This window comes from Rhincodon typus, chromosome 6 (assembly GCF_021869965.1).
Source record: "Rhincodon typus isolate 14 chromosome 6, sRhiTyp1.1, whole genome shotgun sequence".
NCBI classification, from domain to species: Eukaryota; Metazoa; Chordata; class Chondrichthyes; order Orectolobiformes; family Rhincodontidae; genus Rhincodon; species Rhincodon typus.
The window spans coordinates 56,807,993-56,824,344 of record NC_063337.1 but is presented as its reverse complement, the minus strand read 5'-3'; the positions used below and the strand labels follow the sequence as shown (position 1 = coordinate 56,824,344).

The 16,352-nt window shown below is 42.8% G+C and overlaps 1 protein-coding gene across 1 annotated transcript in view; it reads right to left on the bottom strand.

Moving 5' to 3' along the window:
* The window catches only part of ccdc83 (coiled-coil domain containing 83), a 58,584-nt gene that overhangs the window by 16,522 nt on the left and 25,710 nt on the right, over window positions 1–16,352 (bottom strand). The window contains exons 6-7 of the mRNA XM_048598512.1: window positions 12,500–12,591; window positions 4,789–4,857 (exon numbers count right to left, since the gene is read on the bottom strand). Coding sequence (XP_048454469.1) covers window positions 4,789–4,857; window positions 12,500–12,591 — 161 coding nt within the window. The remainder of the gene's footprint in view (window positions 1–4,788; window positions 4,858–12,499; window positions 12,592–16,352) is intronic.

Sequence of the window (16,352 nt, the reverse complement as noted above, 5' to 3'; positions counted from 1 at the left end):
TGATGGTCACAATCTGGCACTTCTGTGGCTTAAGTGTTATTTGCCACTTATCAGTCCAAGCCCAAGAATTGTCCAGACTTTGCTGTATACGGACTGCTTCATTATCTGTGGAGTCATGAACAGTGCTGAACATTGCATAGTTAACTGTGAACATTCCCACTTCTGATCTTTTGAAGGAGGGAAAGTTATTAATGAAGCTGTTGAGGATAGTGGAGTCTAAGAACTTATCCTGAAGAACACTTGCAATCATGTCCTTGGACTCAAAATGATTGCCCTCCAACAACCACGAACATCTTCCATTGGGCTGAGTATCACTCCAGTCCATGCACAGTGTTCCTCTGATTCCTACTGACATCCATTGTGATGTCAGACTTCAATGTTGGAGAGAGTTTTTTTTAACTGGGAAATGATTTGGTAGGTTAGGAAGTATCAACATCTCCAAGAGGTTGAGAACTGGTTGAGGTAAAACAATTCCAGCTTTCCAGGAGGGGTATCCAGGATTAATCCCATGGGTTTAAATTCTACGTTGGGGATGTGGAATTTAAATTTAATTAAAAAACCTCAAATATAAAGCTAAATTCAGTAATGGTAACCATGACAGCATTAGTAATTGTTGTAAAAACTCATCTTGTTCACTCGTGAATTCTCCTATCCTTACCCTTACCGGCACAGACAGGCGGTTCTGTGAACGCGAATGAGACAAATGGATGGTATGTTGCCTCCCGGGTGCCAGGGTCCATGACGTCTCGGATCGTGTTTTCAAGATCCTTAAGGGGGAGGGTGAGGAAACAGCAGTCATGGTACACATTGGTACCAATGACTAGGTAGAAAAAGGACTGAGAATGTGAAAAAAGGAGTACAGGGAGTTAGGTTGGAAGCTGAAGTCCAGGACAAACAGGGTAGTTATCTCTGGATTACTACCAGTGCCACATGATAATGAGGTAAGAAATAGGGAGAGAGTGCAGCTAAACTCGTGGCTACAGGCCTGGTGTAGGAGGGAGGGCTTCCATTATGTGGATAATTGGAGCAATTTCTGGGGAAGGTGGGACCTGTACAGGAAGGACGGGTTGCACCTGAACCAGAAGGGCACAAATATCCTGGGAGGGAGGTTTGCTCGAGCTATACGGGATGGTTTAAACTAGATTGGCAGGGGGTGGGGAACCGGATTTGTAATTCAGAGGATGAGGTATTCAGCCTTCCAACAGACACAACAGGGAGCGAGGTTGTTAATAAAGAAATGCGGTCAATGGAGCGTAATTGTGGACACGGATGGTTTGAAGTGTGTATACTTCAATGCTAGAAGTATCAGAAATAAGGCAGATGAACTTAGAGCATGGGTCAGTACTTGGAACTACGATGTTGTGGCCATTACAGAAACTTAGGTAACTCAGGGACAGGAATGGTTGCTGGGGATTTAGATGCTTTAGAAGAAATAGGGAGGGTGGTAAAAGAGGCGGGGGAGTGGCATTGTTGGTCAGGGCTAGTATTGCAGCTACTGAAAGGCAGTTCAAGAATGATATGTCTACAGAGTCAGTTCAGGTTGAGGTCAGGAACAAGAAAGGAGCAGTCACTTTGTTGGGGTTTTTTTTACAGACCTCCTAATAGTTGCAGAGAAGTGGAGGAACGGATTGGGAGGCAGATACTGGAAAGGTGCAGAAGTCACAGGGTTGTAGTCATGGGTGACTTCAACTTTCCAAATATTGATTGGAAACTTTCTAGTTCTAATAGTTTAGATGAAGCAGATTTTGTCCAGTGCGTTCAGGAAGGATTCCTGACACAGTATGTCGATAGACCAGCACGAGGAGAGGCCATATTGGATTTGGTGTTTGGCAATGAACCGGGCCAAGTGTCAGACCTGTTGGTAGGAGAGCATTTTGGCAGTGGCGATCGTAACTCTGTTACTTTTACAATAGTCATGGAAAAGGATAGGTTCATACCGCAGGGTAAGGTTTATAATTGGGGGAAGGGTAATTACAATTATGTTAGGCAAGAACTGGGTAACATAAAATGGGAAGCTGTCGGGGAAGAGCACTATAGAAATGTGGAGGTTGTTTAAGGAATGCATACTGCGTGTTCTCGATATGTTTGTCCCTAGCAGGCAGGGAAGATGCAGTCGAGTGAGGGAGCCTTGGTTCTCAAAAGAGGTCGAATGACGAGTTGAGAGGAAGAAGGATGCTTATATAAGGTTTAGGAAACAAGGATCGGAAAAGGCTGTAGAGGGATACAAGTTAGCCAGGAAGGAGCTGAAGAAAGGGCTTAGGAGAGCTATAAGGGGGCATGAGAAAACCTTGGCAGATAGGATCAAGGAAAACCCCAAGGCTTTTTACATGTTCGTGAGGAATAAGAGAATGACCAGAGAAAGGGTAGGGCCAATGAAGGATTGTGAAAGGAATTTGTGTACGGAGCCAAAAGAAATAGCAGAGGTCCTTAATGAATACTTTTCTTTGGTATTCACAACTGAGAGGGACCTAGTTGTCGGGGAGGACAATGTGAAACAGGCTGGTAGGCTCAAGGAGGTGGATGTTAGTAAGGAAGATGTACTAGGAATCTTGAGGAACTTGAAGATAGAGAAGTCCCCGGGCCTGATGGGATCTATCCAAGGATTCTGTGTGAAGCGAGGGAAGAGATCGCAGGGCCTTTGGCGATAATCTTTTCATCCTCACTGTCCACGGGTATAGTGCCGGAAGATTGGAGAGTGGTAAACGTCATTCCCTTGTTCAAAAAAGGAATAGGGATAACCCCGGAAATTACAGGCCAATTAGTCTTACTTCAGTGGTGGGCAAATTATTGGAAAGGGCTCTGAGAGATAGGATTTATGATCACTTGGATAGGCACAGTTTGATTCATGATAGTCAGCATGGATTTGTGAGGGGTAGATCGTGCCTCAAAAACCTTATTGAATTCTTTGAAGAGGTGACCAAACATGTAGATGAAGGTAGAGCAGTGGATGTGATATACATGGATTTAAGTAAGGCGTTTGATAAGGTTCCCCATGGTAGCCTCATGCAGAAAGTAAGGAGGCATGGGATAGGGGGAAACGTGGCAGATTGGATTCAGAATTGGCTGATCCTTAGGAGACAAAGGGTGGTCGTGGATGGAAAATATTCAACATGGTGCTCAGTTATGAGTGGTGGACCACAAGGATCTGTTCAGGGTCCTCTTTGTGATTTTTGTAAATGATTTAGATGTAGGAGTGGAAGGGTGGATTAGTCAGTTTGCGGATGATACGAAGGTGGGTCGAGTTGTGGATAGTGCGGAGGGCTGTTCTAGGTTACAACGGGGCATTGATAGGATGCAGAGCTAGGCTGAGAAGTGGCAGATGGAGTTTAACCCTGAAAAGTGTGAGGTGATTCATTTTGGAAGGACAAATTTGAAAGCAGAATACAGGGTTAACGGAAAGATTCTTGGCAGTGTGGAGGAGCAGAGGGATCACAGGGTTCATGTCCACAGTTCCCTGAAAGCACCAGATGGATAGAGTTGTTAAGAAGGCGTATGGTGTGTTAGCTTTCATTAATAGAGGGATTGAGTTCAAGAGCCGTGAAGTTATGCTCCAGCTATACAAAACCTTGGTTCGGCCACATCTGGAGTACTGTCTCCAGTGCTGGCCGCCTCATTTCAGGAAATATGTGGAAGCGTTGGAAAAGGTGCAGGACCACGATGTTGCCTGCAATGGAGGGAAAATCTTGGGAGGAAACGTTGAGAGAGCTAGGGCTTTTCTCTTTAGAACGACAAAGGATGAGACGTGACTTGACAGAGGTGTACAAAATGATCAAAGGTATAGATAGAATGGACAACCAGTGACTTTTTCCTAGGGTGGAGATAGCTATTACGAGGGGGCATAGTTTTAAAGTGAATGGAGGTAGATATAGGGGAGACGTTAGAGGTAGGTTCTTTACTCAGAGAGTGGTCGGGGCATGGAATGCATTGCCGGAGAGGGTAGTGGAGTCGGCCTCATTAGGGGCATTTAAGCAGCTGTTAGATAGGCACATGGATGACAGTATAAGGTAGGGGTGGAGGTTAGATAGACCTTAGGTTTAGGGTAAAAGTTCAACACAACATTGTGGGCTGAAGGGCCTGAACTGTGTTGTACAGTTCTATGTTCTATGTTCTATGTTCTACCCACTCTAGTCTATATATGACTGTATAGCACCACAGTAATATGGTTGACTCTTAAATGACCTCTGAAATGGCTAAGCAATACTCTGTTCATAGACAATTAAGATTGTGAAACAAATGGTGGCCTTGCCAGCAACGGCCATATCCCATGAGAGAATTAAAAAAAAACCCTATTGAAACCAATAACCAATTTTGGGTACAATCTAATTTTTAGGCTGGTTTCTTCTAAGATTGTGGAAATGAAATATCACAACAACAATTACAGTAGTACTGAATTATTTTTATTTATATTTTTGCTTATGAAAGATTTAGTCAGCTCTGCAGTTTGGATATTTATCCAAAGATCCTCAATGTTTATTCTTTATGCAGCTTGAATCCATTAACTAGATACCTTTCTTTAGTCAGGTATGATTGTATTCACTGGAAAGTCATTTTCTTATCGCAAGTCATTCGAATAGGTGATTAACTAATAAAGTTACGCAGCTCACCAATATCTAGGCAATAGAAGTTTAAGTGATTGGGAATCCTACTATTGGATTCAAAGGTGCAAGCTTTTGCACATGGTTGAGAGAGGAAGTAGGCTGATGGGAAAAGAGTCTGTGTTCAATACTTACATGTGTTAATTAAAGAATATAAGATAAAGTGAAAAAAAATTGTGTAATATTTTCTTACCTCTTTCTTTAGCCACGCATTTTCCTTTACTTGTTGGCGACTGTATCTACCCATATAACCTACAGCATTCTGGACAGAAGAGTAAGTAATTTTCAAAGAATCACATTGACAGATTGCTATATATTGTTAATATGAATATGTTAATGTGAATCAAAGTGACCTGTTTTGACCAGTAGAAGAGCAAGTAGCAATAAAAGAAAAAGGCATCAGCTGAAACAGCAGCAATCAAAACAAGATCATAAAAAGACAGTCCCAAATATTTCAGTAACACAGTATGGTGATCATTGAACTAGCAAGAACACTGAACCCCAGGATTGAATCACATAATTGACTATTGACCATGCAGTGAAAAAGTATATTGTAAACATCAATAATTAAAATCATAATGGATTGGAATTTCCAGAAAATCATGTAAGCCATTATTCGAAAGTGGTAGCTCCATTGAATTCTGGCATGTCTGATTTATGCTCATTTTTTTGTTACAATCATAGTGAAAATGGACTGTAGTATTCAATTTTTTAATATCTGAGATTTTCATGGACTAAAAGCAAATTTTGTTAAAAGGACAAATACTTACCTAAAAGGTTGCTGTGATCACACTGACCAAATTGAGGCAGCTCATGGAACCATCAATAGGCAAGGATTAATTTGAGCCAAAGTTAACATTGTTATAAAAGGGTACTGAAACCCAATTCTGTGTGTCCTAGTTGATTCAGAACTTTCTGTAAGTTAAACATTCAGTTGAAAGATGTCTGTAGAGTATTCAGCTTGGAAAACAATGAGCATACTCAGGAATATACAAATGAATCTTTATCAACACCTGCTTCTGGACAACAAAGCAGTTACTAGGAAAAATAGATTTGGAAGCAGGAATTGAAGATTCTCTATCATCAAACTAATAGGTCAGTGTTTGGTGGGAAAGGAATCTTAAAAACTTTAAATTTGTCTGTATCTTCCTGTCTGTATGACACCCTGCATCTTCATATTTTTCATGTGTTTAATAGGTGATAAAAATCCACTTTCACTCGAAGCCTTGGAATTAATTCTCCTTTATTTTTGATCCAGATTTTGTTGATTAAGTTTAACCGCAGTGTGGTAGCTGCATGCTTTCTTAAAAAAAACAATATTTGTTGCAACCGACCAAGATGGAATTATAAAAGGGAATTAATTACCCGCTTACCTAGTCATAAAAAGTTCCTCAGAGTGGATTTAGGTCCAATCATCTTCAGCTACCTCGTTAACGACCTGACCTCATAAGATCAGAAGTGGGGTGCTTGTTGATGATTGTGCAATGTTCAGCACCATTCAAAAGTCCTGGCTTGAAGGGGAACTTGAAAGTGGTAGTGATCTCATATATCTGCTGCCCTTGTCCTTCTAGATGGAAGTGGTCGTGGGTTTGGAAGGTGCTGTCTGGGGATCTTTTGTGAATTTCTGCAGTGCATCGTGTAGATAGTACACACTGCTGCCACCGAGCATCGATGGTAGAGGGAGTGGATGCAGTGCTAATCAAGCAGGTAGCTTTGTCGTGGATGGTGTCAAGCTTCCTGAGTGTACTCATCAAGGCAAGTGGGGAATATTCCATTACATTTCTGACTTGTACACCGTTTACAAGGCACAAGCTTTCGGGAGTCAGGAAGTGAGTTAGTTGCCACAGATTCTTAGCTTCTGACATGTTCTTGTGGCCACTGAATTTATGAGGTGAGTCCAGTTGAGCTTCTGATCAATGATAACACCCAGGATGTTGATAGTGGAGGTTTCACTGAAGATAACACCATTGATGTCAAGGGGTGGTGGGTTAGATTGTCTCTTATTGGTGATGGTCATAGCCTGGCATTTGTGTGGCACGAATATTACTTGCCACTCATCAACCCAAGCCTTGTAAAGGCTTGTCCAGATCTTGTTGCATTTGGATACAGACTGCTTCAGTGTCTGAGGAGTGTAAATGGTGCTAAACATTGTGCAATCATCGGTGAACATTCCCACTTCTGACCTTATGATGGAGGGAAGGTCATTGATGAAGCAGTTGAAGATGGTTGGGCCGAGGACACTACCCTGAGGAGCTCCTGCAGAGATGTCCTGGAGCTGAGATGACTGACCTCTATCAACCACGACCGCCACCTTGTGTGTCAGGTATGACTCCAACCACTACAGAGTTTACCCCAATACCCATGATTTCAGTTTTGGTAGGGCTCCTTGATGCCACATTCAGTCGAATGTAGCCTTGATGTCAAGGGCTGTCACTCTTGCCTCACCTCTGGAATTCAGCTCTTTTTTTTGTCCATGCTTGAACCAAGGCTGTAATGAGGTCAGGAGCTGAGTGGCCATGACAGAACCCAGACTGGGCTTCACTGAGCAGGTTATTGCTGAGCAGGTGCTGCTTGATAGCACTGTTGATGGTATCTTCCATCACTTTACTGATGATCGACAGTAGACTGATGGGGCAGTAATTAGCCAGGTTGGATTTGTCCTACTTTTTATGTTCAGGACATACTTGGGCAATTTTCCACATTGTCAGGTAGATGCCAGTGTTGAACTGTACTGGAACAGCTTGGCTAGGGGAGCAGCAAGTTCTGGAGCACATGTCTTCAGTATTATTGCTGGAATGTTGTCAGGGTCCATAGCCTTTGCAGTATCCAATGCCTCCAACCTTTTCTTGACATCACGTGGAGTGAATTGAATTGGCTGAAAGCTAGTATCTGTAATGTCGGGGACCACTGCAGGAGGCCGAGATGGACCATCCACTCGACACTTCTGCTGAGGATTGCTGTGAAAGCTTCAGCCTTATCTTTTGCACTGATGTGCTGGGCTCTTCCATCATTGAGGATGGGGATATTTGTGGAGCCTTCTCCTCCAGTGAGTTGTTTAATTGTCCACCACCATTCATGACTGGATGTGGCAGGACTGCAGAGCTTAAATCTGATCCGTTGGTTGTGGGATCGCTTAGCTCTGTCTATCATTTGCTGCTTATGCTGTTTGACATGCAAGTAGTCCTGTTTGGTGGCTTCACCAGGTTGACACCTCATCTTCAGGTATGCCTGGTGCTGCTCCTGGCATGCCCTTCTGCACTCTCCATTGAACTAGGGTTGATCCCCTGGCTTGATGGTAATGATTGAATGGGGGATATACTGGGCCATGAGGTTACAGATTGTGCTGGAGTACAATTCTGCTGCTGTTGATGGCCCGCAGCATCTCATGGATGCCCAGTCTTGAGTTGCTAGATCTGTTCGAAGTCTGTCCCATTTAGCACGGTGATAGTGCCACACAACAGGATGGAGGTTATTTTCAATGTGAAAGTGTGACTTAGTCTCCATAAGGACTATGCGGTGGTCGCTCTTAACGATACTGTCATAGACAGATGCATCTGCAATTGGCAGATTGGTTAGTATGTTTTGCCCTCTTGTTGGTTCCCTCACCATCTGCGACAGACCCAGTCTTGCAGCTATGTCCTTTAGCACCTGACCAGCTCGATCAGTAGTGCTGCTGCAGAGCCACCCTTGGTGGTCGATATTGAAATCCCCCACCAGCGTACGTTTTGTGCCTTTGCCATTCTCAGTGCCTCGTCTAAGTGTTGTTTAACATGGAGGAGTACTGATTCATCAGCTGAGGTAGAATGATACATGGTAATCAGCAAGCGGTTTCCTTGCTTTGTATAGTCCGCCTAGCTTGGGATGTTCAGCCTACATACCTGGCATCACACCTGCACTGAAATTCATATATCAAATTATTCTTTTGTGTGGCAGCAAAATGTCTATTTGGCTTGACAGCAGCATACTATTAGTGGAGAAAACCACTCAAGGGTTTACCGCATGTTAGTACTGTAAGACTGCAAACTATATCTGCTGTTCAAATTTTTGACGCACCTCAACCTGAGCGACGCTGGGCACATGGTGGATGTAGGCCCATTCATGAATTTTCATGATCTGATCAGGATTTCTGTACCACACAGCATATTTTTGATATGCCCTAGCTCAAGTGTCAAGCTTACTCGATGAGCAAATGGCTATGCCCCTGTCCAGGAGGTTGTCAATAGACTGATCGTGTAATGTGTGTGACTGTAGGAATCCCAGTGTGTGCATTGACCAGTAAATGTGGACTTTTAATAGACAGTAGTTGATATTGGCAGACTGCTCAATTAATATATTGAGGAAAGGGAGTTCATTTGATTGACCACTGAAATGGGACAATTTGAGTGCAGTATGGAGTTTATTGAATAAAAACTGAAAGAGGAAGGGTCACCAGACCTGAAACGTTAACTCTGATTTCTCTTCATAGTTGCTGCCAGACCTGCTGAGCTTTTCCAGCAACTTCTGTTTTTGCTTGTGATTAAGTTAATTGAGCTGTGTAAAGAAATTCTTTGCAGCTGCAGATTCAAATTTTGCAAACATATCATCTACATATTGGAAATATGCAAAGGGTAGGAGGTTAGAGCTCATTCCATTGAAGATGCCTTTCTCATGATAACCTACAAAGATGTTAGTAAGGGCTGGGCCTGGAGGGGAACTCATAGCAATGCCATGTATTTCAGCATACATGGTGTCACTGAACCAAAACTCAACTGTGTGAGCTTCTAAATTTGTGAACTGGGTGACCACAGATTTACATATCGGTGGAACATCCAGATGGCTATGATATAGTGACACTTTGTCACCGGTTTCTTTATATGATTTATTCAAGTAGGTTGGAAGGCTCAAAGTATACCACGGCTTTATGGGATATGCTGGAAGGGCGCATCTTCAACAAGTGAATGTAAGCTAAATAATCAGCGTGTATACAACCTTGGGTCCTCCTTAAGGAGCCAAAGTGATGGAAAGGTAATCCTTCCCCACCAGTAATACTTGAGTCTTGTCTTGTTACTTTGCGTCTCTTTTGTATGTGTGGGCTTCTTAAACAAAAGGGGTAGAGTAAGTTATAGAGAGTTATAAGTTGGTGCTTGTCTTTCTTTTCTGCTATCACTTAAAAACCATCTGTTTGCAATAATGGCATGTTTGCTGACATCAATGGTCCGAAGGAGACTGCCAACTGCATATGCTCACTGATGAGTATGCGTTAGCACAAAATTAAGCTGATTTTTAAAAATAAAAATAAATTTGTTTAACAATTTATTTTTCTCACCCAACACATGCTTTTTTTTAAATTAATAGTATTTGTTAGATATCAATTGTTTAAATACTTTTATTAGAGATATCACTGTTAAAGTGCATGTTCCTGGGTATCAGTAAGGCCAGCCTTACCATAAACAGCTGTTTTCTGATTAAGTACATACACCTGATAAGTGTTTTGTTTTAACCTGGATTTGCCAGTCAGGTATATTGGGGACTTTGGTTAACTTAATTAAATCTTCTAAGATTTTGATGACTTTGGAATAGTGGAGATAGTAGGAACTGATGATGCCGGAGAATCTGAGATAACAAGGTGTAGAGCTGGATGAACAGAGCAGGCCAAGCAGCATAAGAGAAGCAGAAAAGCTGACCCTTCTTCAGAAATGGGGGAGGGGGAGGGGGAGGGGATTCTGAAATAAATATAGAGAGAGGGGGAGGCGGATGGAAGTTGGATAAAGGAGCAGATAGGTGGAGAGGAGACGGACAGGTCAAGGAGGCGGGGATGGAGCCAGTAAACGTGAGTGTAGGTGGGGAGTTAGGGTGGGGGTTGGTCAGTCCAGGGAAGACAGACAGGTCAAGGACGTGGGGATGAGGCTGGGAGGTAGGAGGTAGGGGTAGGGGTTGAGGTGGGAGGAGTGGATAGGTGGGAGAAAGGACAGACAGGTTAACAAGCTGGGCTGGTTTTGGGATGCAGTTGGGGGCAGGGAGATTTTGAAGCTTGTGAAGTCCACATTTCTGGCAACCACTTGGAAACCGATATCCATTTCAAGCCTACCAACTCCCACAGCTACCTAGAATACACCTTCTCTCACCTACCTTCCTGCAAAAATGCCATCCCCTATTCCCAATTCCTTCACCTCCGCCACATCTGCTCCCAAGATGAGGCATTTCACTCCCGGACCGCAACTTCCCCTCCACAGTGGTCGAAAACGCCCTCGACCACATCTGTCGTGTTTCCCGCAACTCATCCCGCACACCCCCTCCCCGCAATAACAACAAAAACAGAATCCCCCTCATCCTCATGTACCACCCCACCAACCTCTGGATCCAATGCATCATCCTCCGGCACTTCCGCCACCTGCAATCTGACCCAACTACCAAAGACATTTTTCCCTCCCCACACTTATCTGCTTTCCAGAGGGACCACTCTCTCTGTGACTCCCTTGTCTGCTCCACACTCCCCACCACCTCCGGCACTTTTCCCTGCAGCCGCAGGAAGTGCTACACCTGCCCCCACACCTCCCCCCTCATCCCCATCCCAGACCCCAAGAAAACCTTCCACATCTGTTTCACAGATGTTCACCTGCACATCTGTTAATGTGGTATACTGTATCCACTGTTCCCGATGTGGCCTCCTCTACATCAGGGAAACCAAGTGGAGGCTTGGAGACCGCTTTGTGAAACACCTACGCTCAGCTCGTGACAAACGACTGCACGTCCCAGTTGTGAACCACTTCAACTTCACCTCCCACTCCTTGGATGACATGTCCATCCTGGGCCTCCTCCAGTGCCACAATGATGCCACCCAAAGGTTGCAGGAACAGCACCTCATATTTTGCTTGGGAACCCTGCAGCCCAATGGTATCAATGTGGACTTCACAAGCTTCAAAATCTTCCCGCCCCCGACCGCATCTCAAAACCACCCCAGCTTGTCCCCGCCTCCCTCACCTGTCCGTCCTTTCTCCCACCTATCCACTCCTCCCACCTCAAGCCCCACCCCCACCTCCTACCTACCGGCCTCATCCCCGCCTCCTTGACCTGTCCGTCTTCCCTGGACTGGCCAATCTCCACCTACACTCACCTTTACTGGCTCCATCCCCGCTTCCTCGACCTGTCCGTCTCCTCTCCCTATTTGCTCCTTTATCCATCTTCCATCCGCCTCCCCTTCTCTCTCTCTTTATTTCAGAATCCCCTTCCCCTCCCCCATTTCTGAAGAAGGGTCCAGACCCGAAACGTCAGCTTTCCTGCTCCTCTGATGCTGCTTGGCCTGCTGTGTTCATCCAGCTCTACACCTTGTTATCTTGGAATAGTGGTGCTTGATTTCCAGTGCACTCGCCCAGTGAATTGTGACTCTGCTCGAATCAAGTTTACAAAATACAATTGATGCTAATTGAAATTAGTTTTAATTAATTAAATATGTTTTAATGTGAATGCAACATTTATTTTTATATTCAGAACATTATTAATTGTGTTTTATTACATTCATTTAACAATGTTATTGACTATAATCGTGAAAGTATTTGAAGTAAACTATTACAAATATATAAATAGTCATTAAAAATAGAATAGTGGACACTTTTTTGAACAATCACACTTACTCGGAAATCCTTGGATTGCCACTGCCGTCACTGTAGCATACATGATTTAATTTCCCTGAATATTCAGGTGTTAGATCAGTGAGGAAGTATTGAGGCAAACAAGAATGATTGTCAATGATGCCAACACAGCAAACTCCTGGGCACAGTATGTTCTGTTCGTTTTCACCATTTTTAATGTCAAGGAAAATTATGAGCTTTAGTATTAAATTTCAGGAATTAAACTTACGCAGCACAACTATTGTGATATATAGCTGCACAACAAGAACAAAATGATAAATTGAACAATTTCATTACCTCTGCAGCCATTGCCTTTTTTTCATCCATTTGTTCCTTTGTTATTCTGTCAATTTCTTCCTTTGCTCTAGCTGAGGCTCTGTGAAAGTGATCTTTTAAAAACAAAGTTAATTTTAAAAATGGAAAAATACAACACAGCTGCTCAATAACCTTGGGTAAATGATCAGTGTAGTGCTACTCCTTGTAGCTCAGAAAGATCCATTTTCAATCCCTTGCATGTACTGAGTTTATCAGATGATGCTCATTTGGAACAACATCATTAGAAGTGAAATTAGCACTCCTAACTCTGAACTCCACAGTCTTTTGCCATACTTACGTATGATAAATGGCCCACTGGACTGTATCACACAGTAACAGCCCCACTCATGAAACTGTACATTATTTAAAATCAGATCTTTCAGGAATTTTCCACTCACGAGCAGTGTGGATAATGGTGAAAAAGTTGAGGGAAAAAAATGGCAAAAATCAAAAAACAAATTTCCAATGATGATAAAATTCTGTTTTTTCTTTTCGGGTTTAAACAATGAGTTCTGAATCTTGCTGCTTAGTGGCAACTATCTTATTTCCATGCATTTGCATCTCGTTATTAGCTTAACATTCCTCATTTGTATACAGCTCCCAATTCTCCTCTCTTGTCTTGAGAAACTAGAGGGTGCCAATTCCTGACATGTGAAGACAGGGCAATTATCTGGTAGTAGTAGCTTGCCACTTGCTTTGTCAGACTTTCAGATAACTCTGTCTTCAGTACAAGGTAGTAGGAACTGCTGATGCTGGAGTCTGAAATAACAAGGTGTGGAGCTGGATGAACACAGCAGGCCAGGCAGCATCAGAGGAGCATTTCTGAAGAAGGGTCCAGACCCGAAATGTCAGCAGAAGGGTCCAGACCCGAAATGTCAGCTTTCCTGCTCCTCTGATGCTGCCTGGCCTGCTGTGTTCATCCAGCTCCACACCTTGTCATCTCTGTCTTCAGTACAATGTCCCTGCATGTGCCTTGGACACTGTCCTCTTCTGCTGTTTGTCCAAGCAGGTCAATATCAGGAAATTGGCCTTATCACCTCATGATTAATTTTGGAGCAACTCACCTATCACTTCAGGCCTTCAGATCTTCACTTTGGAGCTCATGGACACTTGTGACTTGCAATCCACTGGCAGGTAATTTTGCCCACATGGGCGCACACACACATCTTATTCATCTACAAAGGATCCATCTTAGACCATAAGAAATAGGAACAGGAGAAGGTCACTCGGCCCCCCAAAACTTGCTCCGCTATTCAATAGGATCTATCCTGCTCTGACGCTCCTCACGTCCATTTTCCTGTCCTTTCCCTGTAATCTTTGATTTCTCTACTGATCACAAATCCACCTTAAATATACACAAGGATTCTGCTCCCACTCCTCTCTGTGGCAAGAAATTTTGAAGATTCACAACCCTCTGAAATTCCTCCTCATCTCAGTGTTAAATTGGCACTCCTTAATTTGAAACTAGGCTCTGCGGTCCATGAGGGGAAACATCTCTCAGCATTTACCTTGTCAAACCCTTTAAGAATCCTACATTTCAATGAGATCACCTCTCATTCTTCTAAATTCCAAAAAGTAGAGTCCCGACCTGTTTAACATTTTCTCGGAGGACAATCCCTTCACACTTTTCTCATGTTTGCTCACTTTGTGCTTACTTAGAATCTGCCATCATCTTACTTGCATTGTTTTTTCAGTGCAAAGGGAATGGCAGGGAATGGCAGAGAATGAACTGTCAATGAGGAATAGGTATTATGCTGTACAGCACTGTGCTTCATCAATGTCACATCTACAGAATGTGCTAGTAGTTTACATGAAAAACATATTGCATTTACTTTAACCAAACGGCCATTTCTGTAATTTGAGGTGCATATTAGTGAGATCAAAGAGGACTACAATAAGTCAGGGGGTACTGCCACATCCAATCAAGGCAATTATTCAATTCCAGTCTCGTGGATTGGCCTTGGTCGGGTATGTAGTTGATCCTACCATCATCCAATCCAAGACTATTTCTTGCTAATGTACTTATTCCACTCCACACTAACCTTTTGTATCGAACTTTTGTGCAGTAACCTTATCAAATAGAGCCATAAATTCATACAGCATGGAAACAGACCCTTTGGTCCAACTAGTCCATACTGACCATAATCCCAAACTAAACTAGTCCCACTTGCCTGCTCTTGACCCATATTCCTCCTAACATTTCTTATTCATGAACATATCCAAATGTCTTTTAAATGTTGTAATTGTATTCACATCCACGACTTCCTCTGGACATGTGCTCTACACACGAACCACTGTGTTTTTAAAAAAAAAATTACCCCTCATGTCTTTTTTAAAATCTTTCTCCTCTCACCTTAAAATTATGTCCCCCAGTCTTGAAATCACCCATCCTAGGGAAAAGACACCTGCCATTCACCGTATCTGTAACCCTCAGTATTTTATGAACCTGTATAAGGTCACCTCTCAATCTCCTACATTCCAGTGAAAAAAGTCCCAACCTATCCAGCTTTTCCTTGTAACTCAAAATCTTCCATTCCCAGCAACATCCTGGTAAATCTCTTCTGAACTCTCTCCAGCTTAATCATATCTGTCCTATAACAGGACAACCAGAAGTGGACATAGTACTCCGGAAGAGATCTCGCCAACATCCAACATGACGTCCCAACTCCTATACTCGAAGGGATGAGTGATGAAGGCAAGCATGCTAAATGCCTTCTTAATCACCCTGTCTCTATGTAATGCAAAATTCAAAGAATCATGTACCTGAACCCCTAGGTCCCTCTGTTCTACAACACTGCCCAAAGCCTTACTTTTAATTGTATAAGTCTTGTCTTTGTTTCACCAAAATGCAATACCTCGCATTTATCCAAATTAAACTCCATTTGCCACTCTTTGGCCCATTGATCAAGATCTCTTTGTAATCTCAGATAACTTTCTTTACTGTCCACTATACCACCAATCTTGGTGTCAACTGCAAACTTACTAACCATGCTTTCTATATTCTCATCTAAATCATTCATATAAATGACAAACAAAAGTGGACCCAGCACCAATCCCTGTGGAACACTGCAGGTCACAGGCCTCCAGTCTGAAAACAACCCTCTACCATCACGCTGTCTTCTGCCATTAAGCCAACTTTGTATCCAACTGGCAATGTCACCCTGGAAATCTAGATATACAAGATCTACAGAATCCCCATTATCTACACTACTTGTTACACCTTCAAAGAACTCTAGCAAATTTGGTAAACATGGTTTACCTTCCTAAAACCATATTGACTCTGATGGATTTTATTTTGACTTCCCAAATATTCTGTTGTTAAGTTTTTTAGTAATGGATTCCAATAACTTCCCAACAACACATGGTCTGTAGTTTCATGCTGTCTGCCTCCCTTTTTGAAAATAGTTATATCAGCATTTTTCTAATCCACTGGAACTTCTGCTTCTAGGGATTTTGGAATATTACAACCAATGGATCCACTATCTCTGCTGCCATTTCCTTTAAGACCCTAGGATGTAAGCCATTAGGCCCTCAGGACCTGTTTGCCTAAATATTGGTCTTTGCTAAAGGATTTGAATACAGGAGTAAAGTTGTTTTTCTGCAGTTACATAGACCCTTGGTGAGATCTCACCTGGAATATTGTATATAATTGTAGACCTTCATGCATGGAGGGATGTACGTGCCATGCAAGGAGTGTAATGGAGATTTATCAGATTAACCCCTGGGATGGCAGGATTTTCTGACAAGTGTGAGATAGTTTTTAATTCCCTAGAGTTTTATAGAATGAAGCGTGACCTCGTTGAAACTTACAAAATTCTTACATGACATAACAAGA